The sequence below is a fragment of the Bombina bombina genome, chromosome 5 (assembly GCF_027579735.1).
Source record: "Bombina bombina isolate aBomBom1 chromosome 5, aBomBom1.pri, whole genome shotgun sequence".
Classification (NCBI taxonomy): domain Eukaryota; kingdom Metazoa; phylum Chordata; class Amphibia; order Anura; family Bombinatoridae; genus Bombina; species Bombina bombina.
This window is the reverse complement of record NC_069503.1, coordinates 474480883-474497040: the sequence shown is the minus strand read 5'-3', so window position 1 is coordinate 474497040 and position 16158 is coordinate 474480883. Positions and strand designations below refer to the sequence as shown.

General features: G+C 37.7%; 1 protein-coding gene across 1 annotated transcript in view; it reads left to right on the top strand.

Moving 5' to 3' along the window:
- Window positions 1-202: 202 nt before the first annotated feature.
- LOC128659388 (sodium-dependent neutral amino acid transporter B(0)AT1-like) overlaps window positions 203-16158 on the top strand; it is an 84045-nt gene continuing 68089 nt past the window's right edge. The window contains exon 1 of the mRNA XM_053713041.1: window positions 203-453. Coding sequence (XP_053569016.1) covers window positions 252-453 — 202 coding nt within the window. The 5' untranslated portion in view covers window positions 203-251. The remainder of the gene's footprint in view (window positions 454-16158) is intronic.

Below are 16158 nucleotides of genomic sequence, written 5' to 3'. Positions count from 1 at the left end.
CTTTCTGTAAATCTGTGATTGTTAATTTGGTGCTTAGTAATGCTTTGACTGATAAGGCATTAATAATTAGAAAGCTTGTTAAATTAAATGAATCTGCTGACTCCCTTCTAAAAAAAAAACGGTACAGCCTCCATTGGGTGCCAAAGGTTCACTACAAATAGCTTTTGCTTACATTAACCTGTATCACTGCCTCACTCATTCAACATCAATGTGTACTTAATTATAGAGGGCATTCAATTATACAGGGCACCATGGTGAAACTTCAGTTACCAAATCCGAGACTAGAGAACAGAATTCAGACCTATGAGGAACTTGAAAGATTAGAGAAGGACGAGGCAAGTGAGAGGCCACAATGGGACAACAAAGCCCAGTATATGCTCACCTGTATAGGCTTTTGTGTGGGGCTGGGAAATGTATGGAGATTTCCATATCTCTGCCAGAGCCATGGAGGAGGTATGTACTTTTTATGTTATCAAAATACAGAGACTTCTTACGGAATCTATGTACTGAAATGTAGGTTCTTTAGCTTTCTTTATCCTACACAAATTCAATTGTGGATGACTTACTACATATAAGTAGGGCGTTTTGAAATTCTTTTTTTTTTAATCATTAAACTAGCATGCACTTGATGCAAAAGAAATTAAAATGTTTTTACATGAAAAAAATATATTTTTGCAATTTTAGTTGGCACAGAGACTTGCAAGAAGTACATATTTATATTAGAATCAGGAATATACTTCCAAAAGCTTAAAACCAAAGTAAAAAGTAGTTTTATTCAGTTCAGATAAAGTTTAGATGTATTGTATCTTTATATATATATATATATATATATATATATATATATATATATATATATATATATATATATATATATATATATATATATATATACATACACACACACATAATTTTCTCTAATCTGTATGGCATCCTATGTAAGCAATCCTAAAGTATAGATTTTGACTGAAAATGTAAACTAATATAAACATTAACAGGCTAGATGAACAAATTTACAAAGCGTATGTAAAATTGTATTGATTTATGCACTTACTTCTTCCAAAGTTAATTAAATGGATTCTCTTGATTTTTATTTTTTTTTAGAAAAAAATCTGAGTTTTTGTTATATTTTAATCATTTGAATTCTCTTAATTTATTGTCCTATTGTCTTTTTTTTCTCTGTGTTTTTAGTCATTGATATCGCGCTCTAGAAATAAAAAACTTCAGAACTGTATATGATATTTTATGTAAGCTGTAACTAGCATGTTTCCATTTCCAGTATTACTAATATATTTTCCTGTACAATAAATCATAATATCGATGTCTACAGCTGCTTTGCTTTGCCACATGGTTTATTTAATTTATCTAATGTCCACAAACCTGAAATGACCTGAACTTCCTCGTATACATAACAAATGCATTATGTTAAATTGAAGTTAATTTACCATTAAAATGTCATACTACTAAAACTATGGGAACACTATTATTATTATCGGTTATTTGTAGAGCGCCAACAGATTCCGCAGCGCTAAATATAAATACATAAATAATAAATAATATAATATATATATATATATATATATATATATATATATATATATAATAGCTCTGTATGTGCTGCTGCCTATAGTAAAGAAACTTTGATTCAAATTGATTCCTGAGTGTCTGCCTAATTTCTTTGACATATATAATATATATATATATATTTAATATAATATATAAATAATATAATACATAAATAATATAAATACATAAACATTTCTAGGTCTACAAAATAATATGTGATGTATATTATATCATGAGCATTCATTTACAACACAAGAGTTGCCTTTAATATGTACTTAATTAATATAATAAATTAATACGTTAATTAATGCCATAACCATTCCTGTTTCATACATTAAATAGAAGCAGACGTGTTATATTTACCAAACTCTATCTGAAGAATAGGTGCACAAATTAACTTTGCATACATAATGTGGCTTAGTTGTTACAGCTACATATCTGATTTGCTGTATACTAATCTTCATTATACCAAGAACAACATGTTATTTCTCATTGTGGGCCAGATTACGAGTGGAGCGCTATCTAGCGCTTTCCCTAGACTGCTTATTGCACTAGAAGTAAACTTTTTGCGTGCGTCGAGTTTCGCTGGTATTACAAATTGAAAGTAAAAATGTATTGCTCTTGCGTTAACCCGACGTGCACAAAAAGCCGAACTTACAATATTGCGCGTGCAATAAACTATTCCCCCATAGAAGTCAATGGAGCAAAAAAAGTGGAACACCCCATTTGCGCACAAACCCGATCGCATAGTCTCATGTGCGCTAACCCAACATGAAAATATAAATATTTCCCATTCCAATGATCTTTACATATCAGAATATGTTCTATTTATCCATAAATACATATTTCTATATATACAGTATCTGATGGTATTTTGGTACAATGTATATCTATACCTATATTTGTAGATGTTTATATATAGGAGTAGATATACAGATATATAAAGGAATATCTATTTATAAATACTTAGAACATATTCTGCTATGTGCAGAACATTGGAATGTGAAATATTTAAATTAAAGCACACTATAACTTAAATTTGTATATTGCATAAATATGATTTTTCATGTCTATATATATATATGTACATATGTATTTATGTGTATATATGTCTGTAAATACATGCAGTATATACACATAAATACATAAATACATCTGTACACATATATAGACATATATAAATACTGTACATACATATCCATCTTTAAAGATGTATATATATGTATCTCAATGTTAAAGCCCTTTGCCTGCCTTTTTTTTAACACCTGAGACCTCCTATCTTTGAGCCCATATAACTTTTGTGTGCAATATTTAATGAATATTATTAATTAAATAGTGTTATTCTGAGTGTGTGTACTTTGTAGTGTATTTTTGATGTGTTTTTCGCAAAACAGTTACCCCACAGCTCTGAGGATGTGCTAACCTGACAAGTGTTAATTTGAATTGCGCTCAAGTGATCTCGTTTACTTTCAACTTGTAATACCAGCGCAATTTAACCTACGTGCAAACGATTGCGAAAACCCGATATAATTTGCACACAAATGTTTGCACTCCACTCGTAATCTGGTGCATATATATAAATATATACTGTATATATATATATATATATATATATGTGTGTGTGTGTGATTATATATACTGTATATATGTGTGTGTGTGTATACACACACTTGTTTTATTCATATTAATGGTGTATTGTCTTATGTGCTCATCGTAATTTGTCAGTTAGTTTATAAGTCAGTCCTTTAAATCAATATTATTTAATACATACAGATAATACTAAACCCATCAGATAAATTTGTGTTTTTCCTTGACATTTCTTTTAAAGGGACATGAAACCTACATTTTTTCTTTCATGATTTAGAAAGAACATGCAATTTTAAACAACTTTCTTATTTACTTCTATTATCTATTTTGCTTCATTCTCTTGATATCCTTTGCTTAAAAGCATATCTAGATAGGCTTAGTAACTTCTGATTTGTGGCTGCACATAGATGCCTTGTGTGATTGGCTCACCCTTGCATTGCTATTTCTTCAGCCAAAAATATCTAAATAATGAAGCAAATTAGATAATAGAAGTAAATTGGTATGTTGTTTAAAATTGTATTCTCCATCAGAATCATGAGCGAAAATTTTTGGATTTAGTGTCCCTTTAAGCTGTGCAAAGCAATAAAAAAAATTTGACCACCTTTTTTTTACCAGTTTTAGTTTTCTCATAATTCTGATAGCCAGAGCAGAATAGGGTGGAGCATTTCCGGAGCACTATATGGCAGCAGTATTGCAACAATGTTATCCCTCTGCAATAACACTAGAGGGCAGCACTATTTCCTGCTGTGTAGTGTTCCAGATGCCTACCTAGGTATCTCTTCAACACAGAATATCAAAGGAACAAGTTAATTTTACACTTTTTTAAAAATGGTATGCTCTGTCTGAATCATAAAAAAGTTGTTTCATATCCCTTTAATGTAACAAACATGAAAAAGCGTAAATTAAAATGTTAGAGATTTTTAAAATCTTTTTTTTTAAAACAAAAGCTATAGTAAAATGTATTTATAAAGAAATCGGGAGCTGAAAGAAAATGCTTGCTTGTTTAAAACCACTACCTTGTTATCCATGGTTCACTGGTTATTAGGGAAAACTCCCAGAGCTCTATTGGTGGAGAGGTGCAAGCCTTCTCAAGCTTTAGTAAAAAGCAAGTTAGTTTATTCAACAATGCCCTGATGCCCTCTATTACATAGAACAAAAATGATTTGAGTAGTTTACCTTTATGTCCATCTATGACTAAAGTTAGAACTTCTATACATAAATCCTATTCCATCTAGCAAGGAAGGTTGATAGGTAATTAATAACCCTTTAACACTCCTGTATTAAAGGGACAGTCTAGGCCAAAATAAACTTTCATGATTCAGATAGAGCATGTAATTTTAAACAATTTTCCAATTTACTTTATCACCAATTTTGCTTTTTTCTCTTGGTATTCTTAGTTGAAAGCTTAACCTAGGAGGTTCATATGCAAATTTCTTAGACCTTGAAGGCCACCTCTTTTCAGAATGCGTTTTAACAGTTTTTCACCACTAGAGGGTGTTAGTTCACATATTTCATATAGATAACACTGTGCTCGTGCACGTGAAGTTATCTGGGAGCAGGCACTGATTGGCTAGACTGCAAGTCTGTCAAAAGAACTGAAATAAAGGGGCAGTTTGCAGAGGCTTAGATACAAGATAATCACAGAGGTTAAAAGTGTATTATTATAACTGTGTTGGTTATGCAAAACTGGGGAATGGGTAATAAAGGGATTATCTATCTTTTAAAAAAATAAAAATTCTGGTGTAGACTGTCCCTTTAATTAAGTATATTCAGCCAATTGATATACCAGTTTAATCATATCATATTTACATATATCCACGGCTGTCCACGAGTGTGGGCAAGAAGCGACAAATAACCTTCTGGCATTGTGTCTGATCTAGAGGGTATGCAGTGAGCCCTTAAGTCAGCTACTTTACAACCCACTGCATTACTAGAACAACCACCCATTGAAAAGAAGAAATAGCCCCCACTAAAAAGGAAGCACGTCCTCTTTATAATGCGGGGGACTATATGACCCTCTAAAAATGACAATTACTTACTAGAAGCTTGTTTTAGAGCAATAAACAAAAATAGGGCGGATTACATTAAAACTAATAAAGAAAACACCGAACAGGCATTTAGTTTAGTAGATACATCATTTAGATGGAAGGGTTGCACTTTGCCTTGACTGGGAATATATAATAGAGTTAATGCTCTGCTTGAAGCATTCAGGAAGCTTGCTGTTTACACAGTTGTTGGCAATATTACTGGATAGAGCATTCTGCCATCAGTTAGCGATTGCTGGCATCAGTAGATGACTACTATAAATTTTAATCGTTCAAACCAAGATTTGATTTTTTTATAACGTTGGTTGGCTACTGCAAAAACTACTGTTTTAAATGGGAGGAAATATTTTATAATTATAACGGTATTTTCGTACTTACTCTTTCTAGTTTTTCTCTATCAATTTCCTTTTTAGAATCACATCACTATTTATTTTATCTTCAAACACTTTCTACCACACTACCTCTCTACTCTTTGCTTTTTCACACTACATCTAGCCATCTCTACCCTTGTCAATTTTTCTCTCCACTCCTACTTCCTTCCATCTCACTTCCCTTATCCTTCTTTTAAATACATTTCATGCACCTCCCTCTAATGGTTGCTGCCATTTTGGAACCTAGGTTACACTGATGGTATCTGAAAGAGAGTTGCTGCACATATACAAGCAGGTCAGCACTGGATGTAGGAAAAATTGATTTCAACATGGCGGCACCCATGACTGGAGGAAGGCATAAAATAACCACAATGCTGTGCTCATAACATGTATTTACTGTTTAATATTCCTTTAATTTTGTTCTTACACTATGTCTGCCCATTTCAACTTTCCCCCTTCTACTATTCCCTCCCTCATGCAACAATATACATGGTGGTGTTCCAGACAATCACAACTTTTTGATTTTTAATTCTTAAGTGACTTGAGTGGGACCATTTTCTATTTTTGGTATGCTATTGAATAGGATTTTCCCACCAATTTGGTCAACATCCTGAAGAAAAAAAAAAAAGTAAATTAAAATAATTTTGTTTTTTTGTCACCAACATATTAAGGTCTCCATTTATCAGGCTGCAAATGAAGCTTTAAAACGTCTGCATGGCATCCAATAGTTAAGAAGCAGTGGTCTTCAAACCACTATTTCTTAACCTTTCAGCCAGCTCGGAGCTGGCAGTTTAAAATCACCCCAAACTAATTCAACCAGGGTAATTGGCAGCCCCTGCTCTCATGTGATTGGTTGTGCATCATGCTGCCCACTAGCAGCAATCATGGTTGGACAGATTCCCTAACTGGGATCCTGTCCGCCCACTTGTTGATAAATGGACCCTAAATCCCCTGGTAAAAGCACTCTCTTATATTTCAGTGTTTAAAAGGGTTGAATAATATACTTATTTTGAATAATGTATTTGTTGTGATGGGAAAATATGCTATTATTACATTACATTATTACCTAGATTACGAGTTTCGCCCTAAACAGGGTGCAAAACTAACGCCAAAAAAGTTGCGTTATTTAACCCTCCAGAGCGCTGCCATTACAAGTTCCTGAAAAGCCTTCTTGTGCGTGCGATATGGTGGTGTTAAGCTCCATACCGTACAAAATCCAAGAGCTGCTTTAACGTGCTCGTGCATGCTTTCCCCCATAGACATCAATGGGGAGAGAGAGTTAGAAAAAAAACTAACACCTGAAGTGCGGAATGAAAATTCTCCGTAACGCAACCCCATTGATGTCTATGGGGGGGAAAAAAGTTACATTTAAACCTAACACCCTAATATAAACCCCAAGTCTAAACAGCCCGAATCTGCCGCACCGACATCGCTGACTTCTAAATAAAGTTATTAACCCCTAATCCGCCATTCCTGACATCGCCGACACCTAATTAAAATTATTAATCCCTATTCCGATGCTCCCCGACATCACCGTCACTATAATAAAGTTATTAACCCCTATTCCGCCGCTCCCGACATCACCGCCACTATAGCAAAGTTATTTACCCCTATTCCGCCGCTCCCCGATATCGCCGACACTATAATAAAGTTATTAACCCCTAAACCTCCAGCCTCCCACATCTCCACAACTAAATAAACCTATTAACCCCTAAACCTCTGGCCTCCCACATCTCCGCCACTAAATAAACCTATTAACCCCTAAACCGCCGGCCCCCCCACATTGCAAAACACTAAATTAAACTATTAACCCCTAAACCTAACACCCTTCTAAATTTAAATTAAAATTACAATATAAATATATTTAAATAAATAAAAACTTACCTGTGAAATAAAAATAAACCTAACATTAAACTATAAATTAACCTAACCTTACTATTCTAATAAAATTAAAAATACTACCAATTAAAAAATCTAAATTACAAATTTAAAACAAAAACTAACACTACGAGAAAAATTTAAAATTTTAAAATTACAAAAAATAATAAACACTAAATTACGAAAAATAAAAAACACTAAGCTTACAAAAATAATAAACGAAATTATCAATAAAAAATGACCTATAAAAATAAAAAAGCCAACCCAAAATAAAAACACCCCCTAACCTACAATAAACTACCAATACCCCTTAAAAGGGCCTTTAGTAGGGCATTGCCCTAAGTTAAACAGCTCTTTTACCTGTAAAAAAAAATACAAAGTCCCCCAAACAGTAAAACCCACCACCCAACCAGCCCCCCAAAATAAAAACCTAACTCTAAAAAAAAACCCAAGCCACCCATTGCCCCTAAAGGGGCATTTGTATGGGCATTGTCCTTAAAAGGGCATTCAGCTCTTTTTCATTGCCCTTAAAAGGGCATTTAGCTCTTTTTCAAAAGCCCAAACCCTAATCTGAAAAAACCCACCCCAAAAAATACCTAACACTAACCCCAGAATATCTAATCACAGTTGCTGAAGTCTGGATATCCAGGCGGCGAGAAGTCTTCATCCAGACGGCAAAATCTTCATTCATCGCGGGGGCATCTTTTACCTTCATCCCGGCAAAGACATCCAGCATGGAGCGTCCTCTTCAAACGGTCCCCGCCGTACACTGAAGCTTCAATGCAAGGTAGCCGTTTCAAAATTGGGTACCTTGCATTCCTATTGGCTAATTTGAGTCTTCAAATTCAAATCCGCCAATAGGATGAGAGCTTCTAAAATCCTATTGGCTGTTCAAAACAGCCAATAGGATGAGAGCTACTGAAATCCTATTGGCTGTTCAAATCAGCCATACCGCATAAACTGTAATACCGGCGCTATGAAAATCCCACGCAAAAACTTAATTTTTTTGAGTGCAGAATGGACGTCGCATTACAGGCTAAAATGCTTGCGGTATAGCTATGCTGACAGGACTCGCAATAGCTGCGTTACTGCCATTACACTGAAATTGCCATTTTTTCAGCGTTAAAAGCTGTAACGCAAAACTCGTAATCTTCCTGTATGTTATTTACAGGAATGAAAATATGTAAAAGTATCCTCTTTTCTCATTGTCTAAACTGATTGTCTTCATAAGATTGTAACATATTTCATTGTGTTAGGATAGGGATAAGGAACCTTCCTGGATTAGTAGCACAGCGGACACTATTCCTATATTTTATTCATGCACATAAAGGGACACTGTGCTTTCATAATGTTCTATTATGCAAATGAAAGATCAGAATTTACACATTTCCAAAATATATATATATAATCTATTTAAATGTAAACTAATATTGCATTATTGACTTTATACTAACTACTAATTCATGCTGGCTGATAAGGACAATTGTCTGTGCTTGATGGTGGAAAGAGAAACGCCTCTTCAAGTATGACAAGAAAATGTTGGTGTATAACCTTTGTTAATCAGGACCATGTGACTATTATTACATATAAATTGAATACCCCTAACTTGTTACATCAAGCTAGCTTGTTAGATCAGTGCAGCATTTATAGTTTCCTAAGTGTGTTAGTTCATAAGTGTAGGGAGCTATGACAAGGAGTAAGAAAATGAGTGAACAACAGGAGTGACACTGTAGGATATCATGCACCCATGCTGATTTCCTGCATTATACATTCATCCTTAAGTCATACAACTCTGCACTCAGCCTGGCCAAACAAGTCTATTTCTCCTACCTTATGTTAACTCACATATCCAATCCCAGAAAGCTGTTTTCAACCCCTAACTCCCTTCTAAGTCTGCCTGTACCTCCGCCCACTGCCAAATTCACTGCTCAGATTATTGCTGATCACTTCAAAAATAAAACGGATTAGAAAATGTAAATACACCTCACATCCCTCAAACCTAGCCCTCCTACCCACCCCTTCTATTAACAAAACTCTCTGCTGCTTTCCTCCTGTAACAGAGGAAGAAGTCTCTGTACTCCTATCTTCGGCTCATCCCATAACCTGCCCACTTAATCCTATTCATTCACAACTTCCTCCCTCTCGTTCTGCTTCTCTAACCCCTACCCTAACTCACCTCTTTAACCAATATCTCACTGCTGGAACATTCCCTGATACATTCAAGCATGCATCAAGCATACCAATCCTAAAAAAGCCCTCGCTTGACCCCTCCACCCCTTCTAACTATCGACTGGTCTCCTTACTTCCCTTTGCTTCCAAATTATTAGAACGACTGGTCTATAATTGCCTAACTCAATTTCTCACAACTAACTCCTTACTTGATCCACTACAATCTGTTTTCGCCATAAACACTCAACAGGAACTGCTCTCACTAAAGTAACAAATGACCTGTTATCAGCTAAAGCAACTACTCCTTACTAAGGGGTATATTTATGAAAGTGCTAGCGAACATGATACAATAAAGCGTATCATGTCCGCTGCACATCGATAAATGCCCACAGCATGCGCTATCTGCATTTATCATTGCACAAGCAGTTCACCAGAACTGCTTGTGCAATACTGCCCCCTGCAGATTCGAGGACAATCGACCCGATCGTATTTGATTTGATTTCTGTCTGCCGCCTCAGAGCAGGCGGACAAGTTATGGAGCTTGATAAATCAGCCCCTAATTATTCTTGACCTATCCACTACTTTTGAAACAGTTGACCGTCCTCTCCTCCTAAAAATCCTGCATTCATTTGGCATTCGAAAGACAGCCCTCTCCTGATTTGCTTTATATCTCTCAAACCACTGGTTTTCGGTTTCCTTTAACAACATATCTTCTGATCCTTTGCCTCTCTCAGTTGGAGTACTGCAAGGATCTGTCATGGGTCCCTTGCTTTTCTCTCTATATGCGTTATCCGTTGCAAAACTTATAGCCACCTTTGGCTTTCAGTAACATTTATATGCTGATGATACCCAAATCTATCTGTCCTCTCCTGATATCTCTCCCTCTTTACTTAGCCAGAGTTCCAACTGTCTCTCTGCAATTTCCTCTTGGATGTCCTCACACTACCTCCAACTCAATCTATGCGAATCTGAGCTGTTTCTTATTCCCCCCTCTTCGAGACATCCGACACCTGACATTTCTCTGACCGTCAGAGACTCTATTCTCTACACCTAACCCCAGGTCCGCTGTCTTGGGGTCACCCATGACTCAGAACGGCCTGACTCACTCCTGCAATTACAATCCATGTGGCAAGCTACTCCAAACCTTATGTCTCTGCACCCTTAACCTGTAAACTGTAATTTCTCCGGAGCAGGGCCCTCTTCCTCCTGTACTAGATTTGATTAGTCTGTTATGTTTTGTATTTTATCTCTGTACCCAGTGCTATGGAATTTTGCGGTGTTGTACAAATAAATGATAATAACAATAATGACAATTTAAAGGGACATGATCAAAATTAAACTTTCATAATTCAGAAATATTGTACTATTAACAAAAAAAACCTTTTGAATTTACTTTTAACAATGTATTTATATTTTTCTCCTTGTGTCTGTGTTTAAAAGTAAGCTTATTTCCCTGAGAGCATACTGAAGTACTCTGTCTTGAGAACACCATAACATTGTTACAAACATTGTTGCACTGCAGCCATATAGTGCTCAAGACACGTGTGCATTCCTGAGCCTATTTACATATGCAATCATGGAAAGTAACTAATTTTCAACAAAGAATACAGTGAGATTGATGTTAACTCCATAACAGAAATCATTTTTTAATTGTATATCTGAATCTTAAGAGCTTATTTATGACATTCCTTTAATATACACAAAATAGAAGATAATGTTACAATGACCTCTTTCACCACACTTTTTTTTTAATTCATGTGTCTATGTTGCAATAAAAGGAAAAAAAGATAAAACGTTTACCCAAATACCCCTAATTTTATGGTTTAAAATAAGTGAAAAGACATGTACAGTACATCTATTTTATCTTGAGCAGTAACATTGAACTATGCTTTTCCTACATATATTTTTTTTATAGATTACATTTTTAAATTCATTTTGTTGTTTTGATAAATGTAACAGTAAAGTCAAATTTAAACAATGATGATTCAGACAGAGCATGCAATGTTATGTAGCATTCCATGTTACTTCAGTTATAAGAATTGCTTTGATCTCTTGGTATCCTTTGTTGAAGAGTACAGCTAGGTATGCTGATAGGAGCTTAGTGCAGTCTATGGAAGCAGTACAGGTAGAAAACACGTCATCCAAACTGCTTGGGACTGGACAAGGTTTGGATTTTAAAATCGATTGAATTTTGGAGTATTTGTGTATTTGCATCTGTAAAATGGAAAAGCTTGGAGGGGGGATGGGACCAAGTGTAAATTAGGCAATATTTACATGTCAGCTTATACATGCAAAGTAAAGGTAGGTTTATTTCAATGTATTACTTTTTGTATACATAACATAGATAGTACAGTACTGTAATCAGAAAGGTAATAGTTATAGACTATGAGGCCGATTTTATCAAGATCAAGCTCCAAACGGAGCTTGATGCAGCCAGGAATTAAGAAGCAGCGGTCTTAAGACCGCTGCTCCTTAACTCGTCTGCCTGCTCTGAGGCGGCAGACAGCAATCTGCCCAATCGCATACGAACGGGTTGATTGACACCCCCTGCTAGCGGCCGATCGGCTGCAAATCTGCAGGGGCGGCATTGCACAAGCAGTTAACCAGAACTGCTTGTGCAATGATAAATGCCGACAGTGTATGGTGTCAGCATTTATCGATGTGCGGCGGACATGATCGCTACAGCGGATTATGTCCGTCCACACTTTCCTAAATCGGCCCCTATAAATTGTATTTTAGAGAACAAAAACAAACCAAAGATGCAGGCAGAGAAGATTGTCACTGGCTGGAAAAAATGGAAAATGTGTATGATTTTATTTAAAAAACATATATATATATATATATATATATATAAATATATCTCGGAGTTCAGCTGATTTTCTTCATTACAAATTCATCTTGAACCCCTACTATTCCGCCCTTAATCTCCATAAGCAACACTACTTCTCTACTTTTATCTCTAATCTTTCTTCAAACCCAAAAGTCTGTTCTCCACTTTTAATACTCTTCTCCGCCCTCCCCCACCTCCTAATACAACTTCTCTGTCAGCTCAAGACTTTGCCAGCCACTTCATTAACAAAATCGACTCCATCAGAAATGAAATCAGCTCTCAACATAATTCCATTCTCTCACCCAGTCAAATGCTCTCAATCAACCACAACCTACATAACCTTAAACTTAGCTCATTCTCCCCTGTTACTGAGGAAGAAGTTTCGGCACTTATACTGCGCTCTCACCTCACTACCTGTCCCCTTGAGCCTATCCTCTCACAGCTACTCCCCTCCCTCTCTGCTTCCCTTACCCCTATACTCACACACATTTAAACCTTTCCCTCAGCACCGGTATAATTCCCTCATCTCTGAAACATGCACTCGTCACATCTATCCTCAAACAACCTTCTCTTTATCCTACCTCCCCATCCAACTACCGCCCTATTTCCCTCCTCCCTCTTGCCTCAAAGCTTCTCAAAAAAACAAATATATGCACACCTATCCCATTTCCTTACATTAAACTCCTTCCTTGACCCACTGCAATCTGGATTTCATCCCCAACACTCCACAGAGACAGCAATTGTTAAGGTTACCAATGACCTACTTACAGCAGAATCAAAAGTCCACTTCTCTGCTTATCCTCCTTGATCTGTCCGCAGCCTTTGACACTGTTGACAACCCTCTTTTGCACCAAACCCTCCAATCCTTCGGCATCTGTGACACAGCCCTCTCGTGGCTCTCTTCCTACCTGTCAAACAGTACCTTTAATGTAGCCTTCTCTGGGGCCTCCTCTGCCCCGTCACCACTTTCTGTCGGAGTACCACAAGGCTCTTTCCTCGGTCCCCTTCACTTCTCAATCTACACGTCATCACTAGGTTCCCTAATAAAGTCCCACAGTTTCCAATATCATTTGTATGCCAATGACACCCAAATCTACTTCTCTGCACCAGACCTATCTCCTTCCTTGCCTAACCCGTGTCACTAACTGTCTTTCTCACATCTCTTCATGGATGTCCTCTCACTACCTCAAGCTAAATCTCTCCAAAACTGAGCTCCTTATTTTCCCCCCTTCTTCCAAACTCTCCACCCCCAATCTCTCTATAACTGTTGACAACTCCATCATTACCCCTACTCTGCATGCCCAATGTCTCTGGGTCACATTTGACTCAGATCTCTCTTTCACTCCTCACATTCAGTCCTTGGCTAAAGCCTGCCGCTTCCACCTTAAAAACATCTCTAAAATTAGACACTTCCTTACACAAGACACAACTAAGATTTTAATCCACTCTCTCATTCTTTCCTGCATCGATTACTGCAACTCTGTCCTCTCTGGTCTCCCCACCTGCTGCCTAGCTCCTTAACAATCCATAATGAATGCCTCTGCCAGGCTCATCTTTCTTACACATCGCTCTTCATCTGCCGCACCTCTCTGCCAATCCCTTCACTGGCTTCCTCTTGCCTCTAGGATCAAACACAAAATTCTCACTCTGACATACAAAGCCCTCAACTGCACTGCTCCCCCCTATATCTCAGACCTTGTCTCCAGATACTCTCCCTCCCGTCCCCTTCGCTCTGCTCATGACCTCCTACTCTCCTCCTCTCTGGTTACCTCATCACACTCCCATTTACAGGACTTCTCCAGACTGGCTCCCATCTTGTGGAACTCTCTGCCTCACTCCACAAGACTCTCCCCTAGTTTTGAAAGCTTCAAGCGCTCCCTAAAGACTCTACTGTTCAGGGATGCATACAACCTATGCTAACATTGTGACGTGCAGTCATAGGAGGCAGGGGAGGCAGCGCCTCCCCTGTCCTATGTGTGTATTACACTTTTTTTTATTTTGTTTAATAATTTTCTTTTAAAGTTGACATATATATATATATTTTTTTTTATGTACCCTAAGGTAAGCCCCCCACCCCCCTGCCAACTCCGCCTCCATGATACAAGGCTGCCTGCCTGCAATTCATCCATATCCATGTTGCGCAATGGAGAGGCTGTGAGCCGTTCAGCTGCCCTCACATTACGCAACATGGATATCTTGCTAATTTAATTGTATGAGTTGAGAGCTAGCCCCACCCAGTTTGCTCCTAATAGAGGCTGCTGTCCAATGCAGCCTCTAGCCAATCAGGTCTCAGTCAGTGACATCACTCTTCTTGTGGAGCCTGTCAGCTTGGAGGAGGCGTGTGTTATTCTGGCCGGGAAGAGTGAAGTCTGATCACTACAGCACTGAGCACATGGGTAATGCAGCAGAAGAAGGTGGTTGTGGCTCTCTCTGTTTCACATCCTGAGGTATGTGACCGTGTTGCAATATACTGAGCTTGGTGTGTGTCTGCAGACTGCTGCTGCCTGCAACTTCTCAATCACTCCCTGCATTATTATTCCTATTTGGAATGATCCCTATTGGAATGCAGCTGCCAGCTTGTCATTATGTGGTTGTGGTGTGGTGTCTGTCAGGGAGTCAGTGAGAAACGACAGGCAGCAGAACTCTGCAGAGCCCCTGCCAGGGCCGGCTTTACAGCCCAGGTGTCTGTAGGCACCAAAATCTAAAGCGCCCCCACGCGCTCCCAGTTCACATGTATGAACCTATAGATACAGTCTAAAACTTTATAGAATTATGATTTTTTTTTTAAGCAGCTGCTAATTTTTCCACATAAAAGGCAGTCCATGATCTATAACAAAACACTCAATTTGCCCAGTGTGATGAGATTCCAGCCAGAACAGTATTTTTTTTAAATATAATTTATACAAGAAAAGTGCAGGTTGTCTAGATTGGGGCTTCATTAAGAAACTTTGCTGACCAAGCCTGCAATGTGCACAATCAACCCCCACACACTCTCGGGCCGCTCTGTCTGCTCTGTCTGCATTCACTGGATAAGTGGACCAGACCAGCCAAAGTGGCGGCCATCTTTCTTTAGGGCAAAGTTATTATCTACTATGGTGAGTGAGGGCAGAGCCCCAGAGGTGTGCAGAAAAGGCATATGGAGCAGAGAGACAGGCGCCCCTCTATGGAAGGCGCCTGTAGGCACATGCCTACTCTGCCTAATGGTAAATCCGGCCCTGGCCCCTGCACTAATTACTTCCTTCCTACTTGGTGTGTTTGCAAACTGCTGCTGCCTGCCATGTCTCACTCATTTCCTGACAGAGCCCCTGGGTTGTTAGTCCCTCCTTGAAACGATCCCCACTGGAATGCTGCTGAGATTTCTCAGGAGCCTCAGCGTGTGTCACTGCAGAGTAGGAGATTTTACTGAAGGGTCCCTGTCATTTTAAAAAAATGGGTTTTTAAATGTATAAGATGTGAGTATTGTTTTTTTCCACATAAGCATGTTTAATAAATGCTTATTCTAAATAATTGGGCATCCTTGGACATATGTATGGGCAGCTCCATTTTGTGTATCATAAGTTGAATAGAAATTCATCCCTGCCATCTACCTCACATCCACAAACAAATACTGTATATATCACATACAAGTGGTATATGCAGCTTCTGCAGGCAGGATTGCTGCACTTTTGTACACATTAAACTTTTTTTTTTTTACTGGGTTAGTTTAGTATGTGTG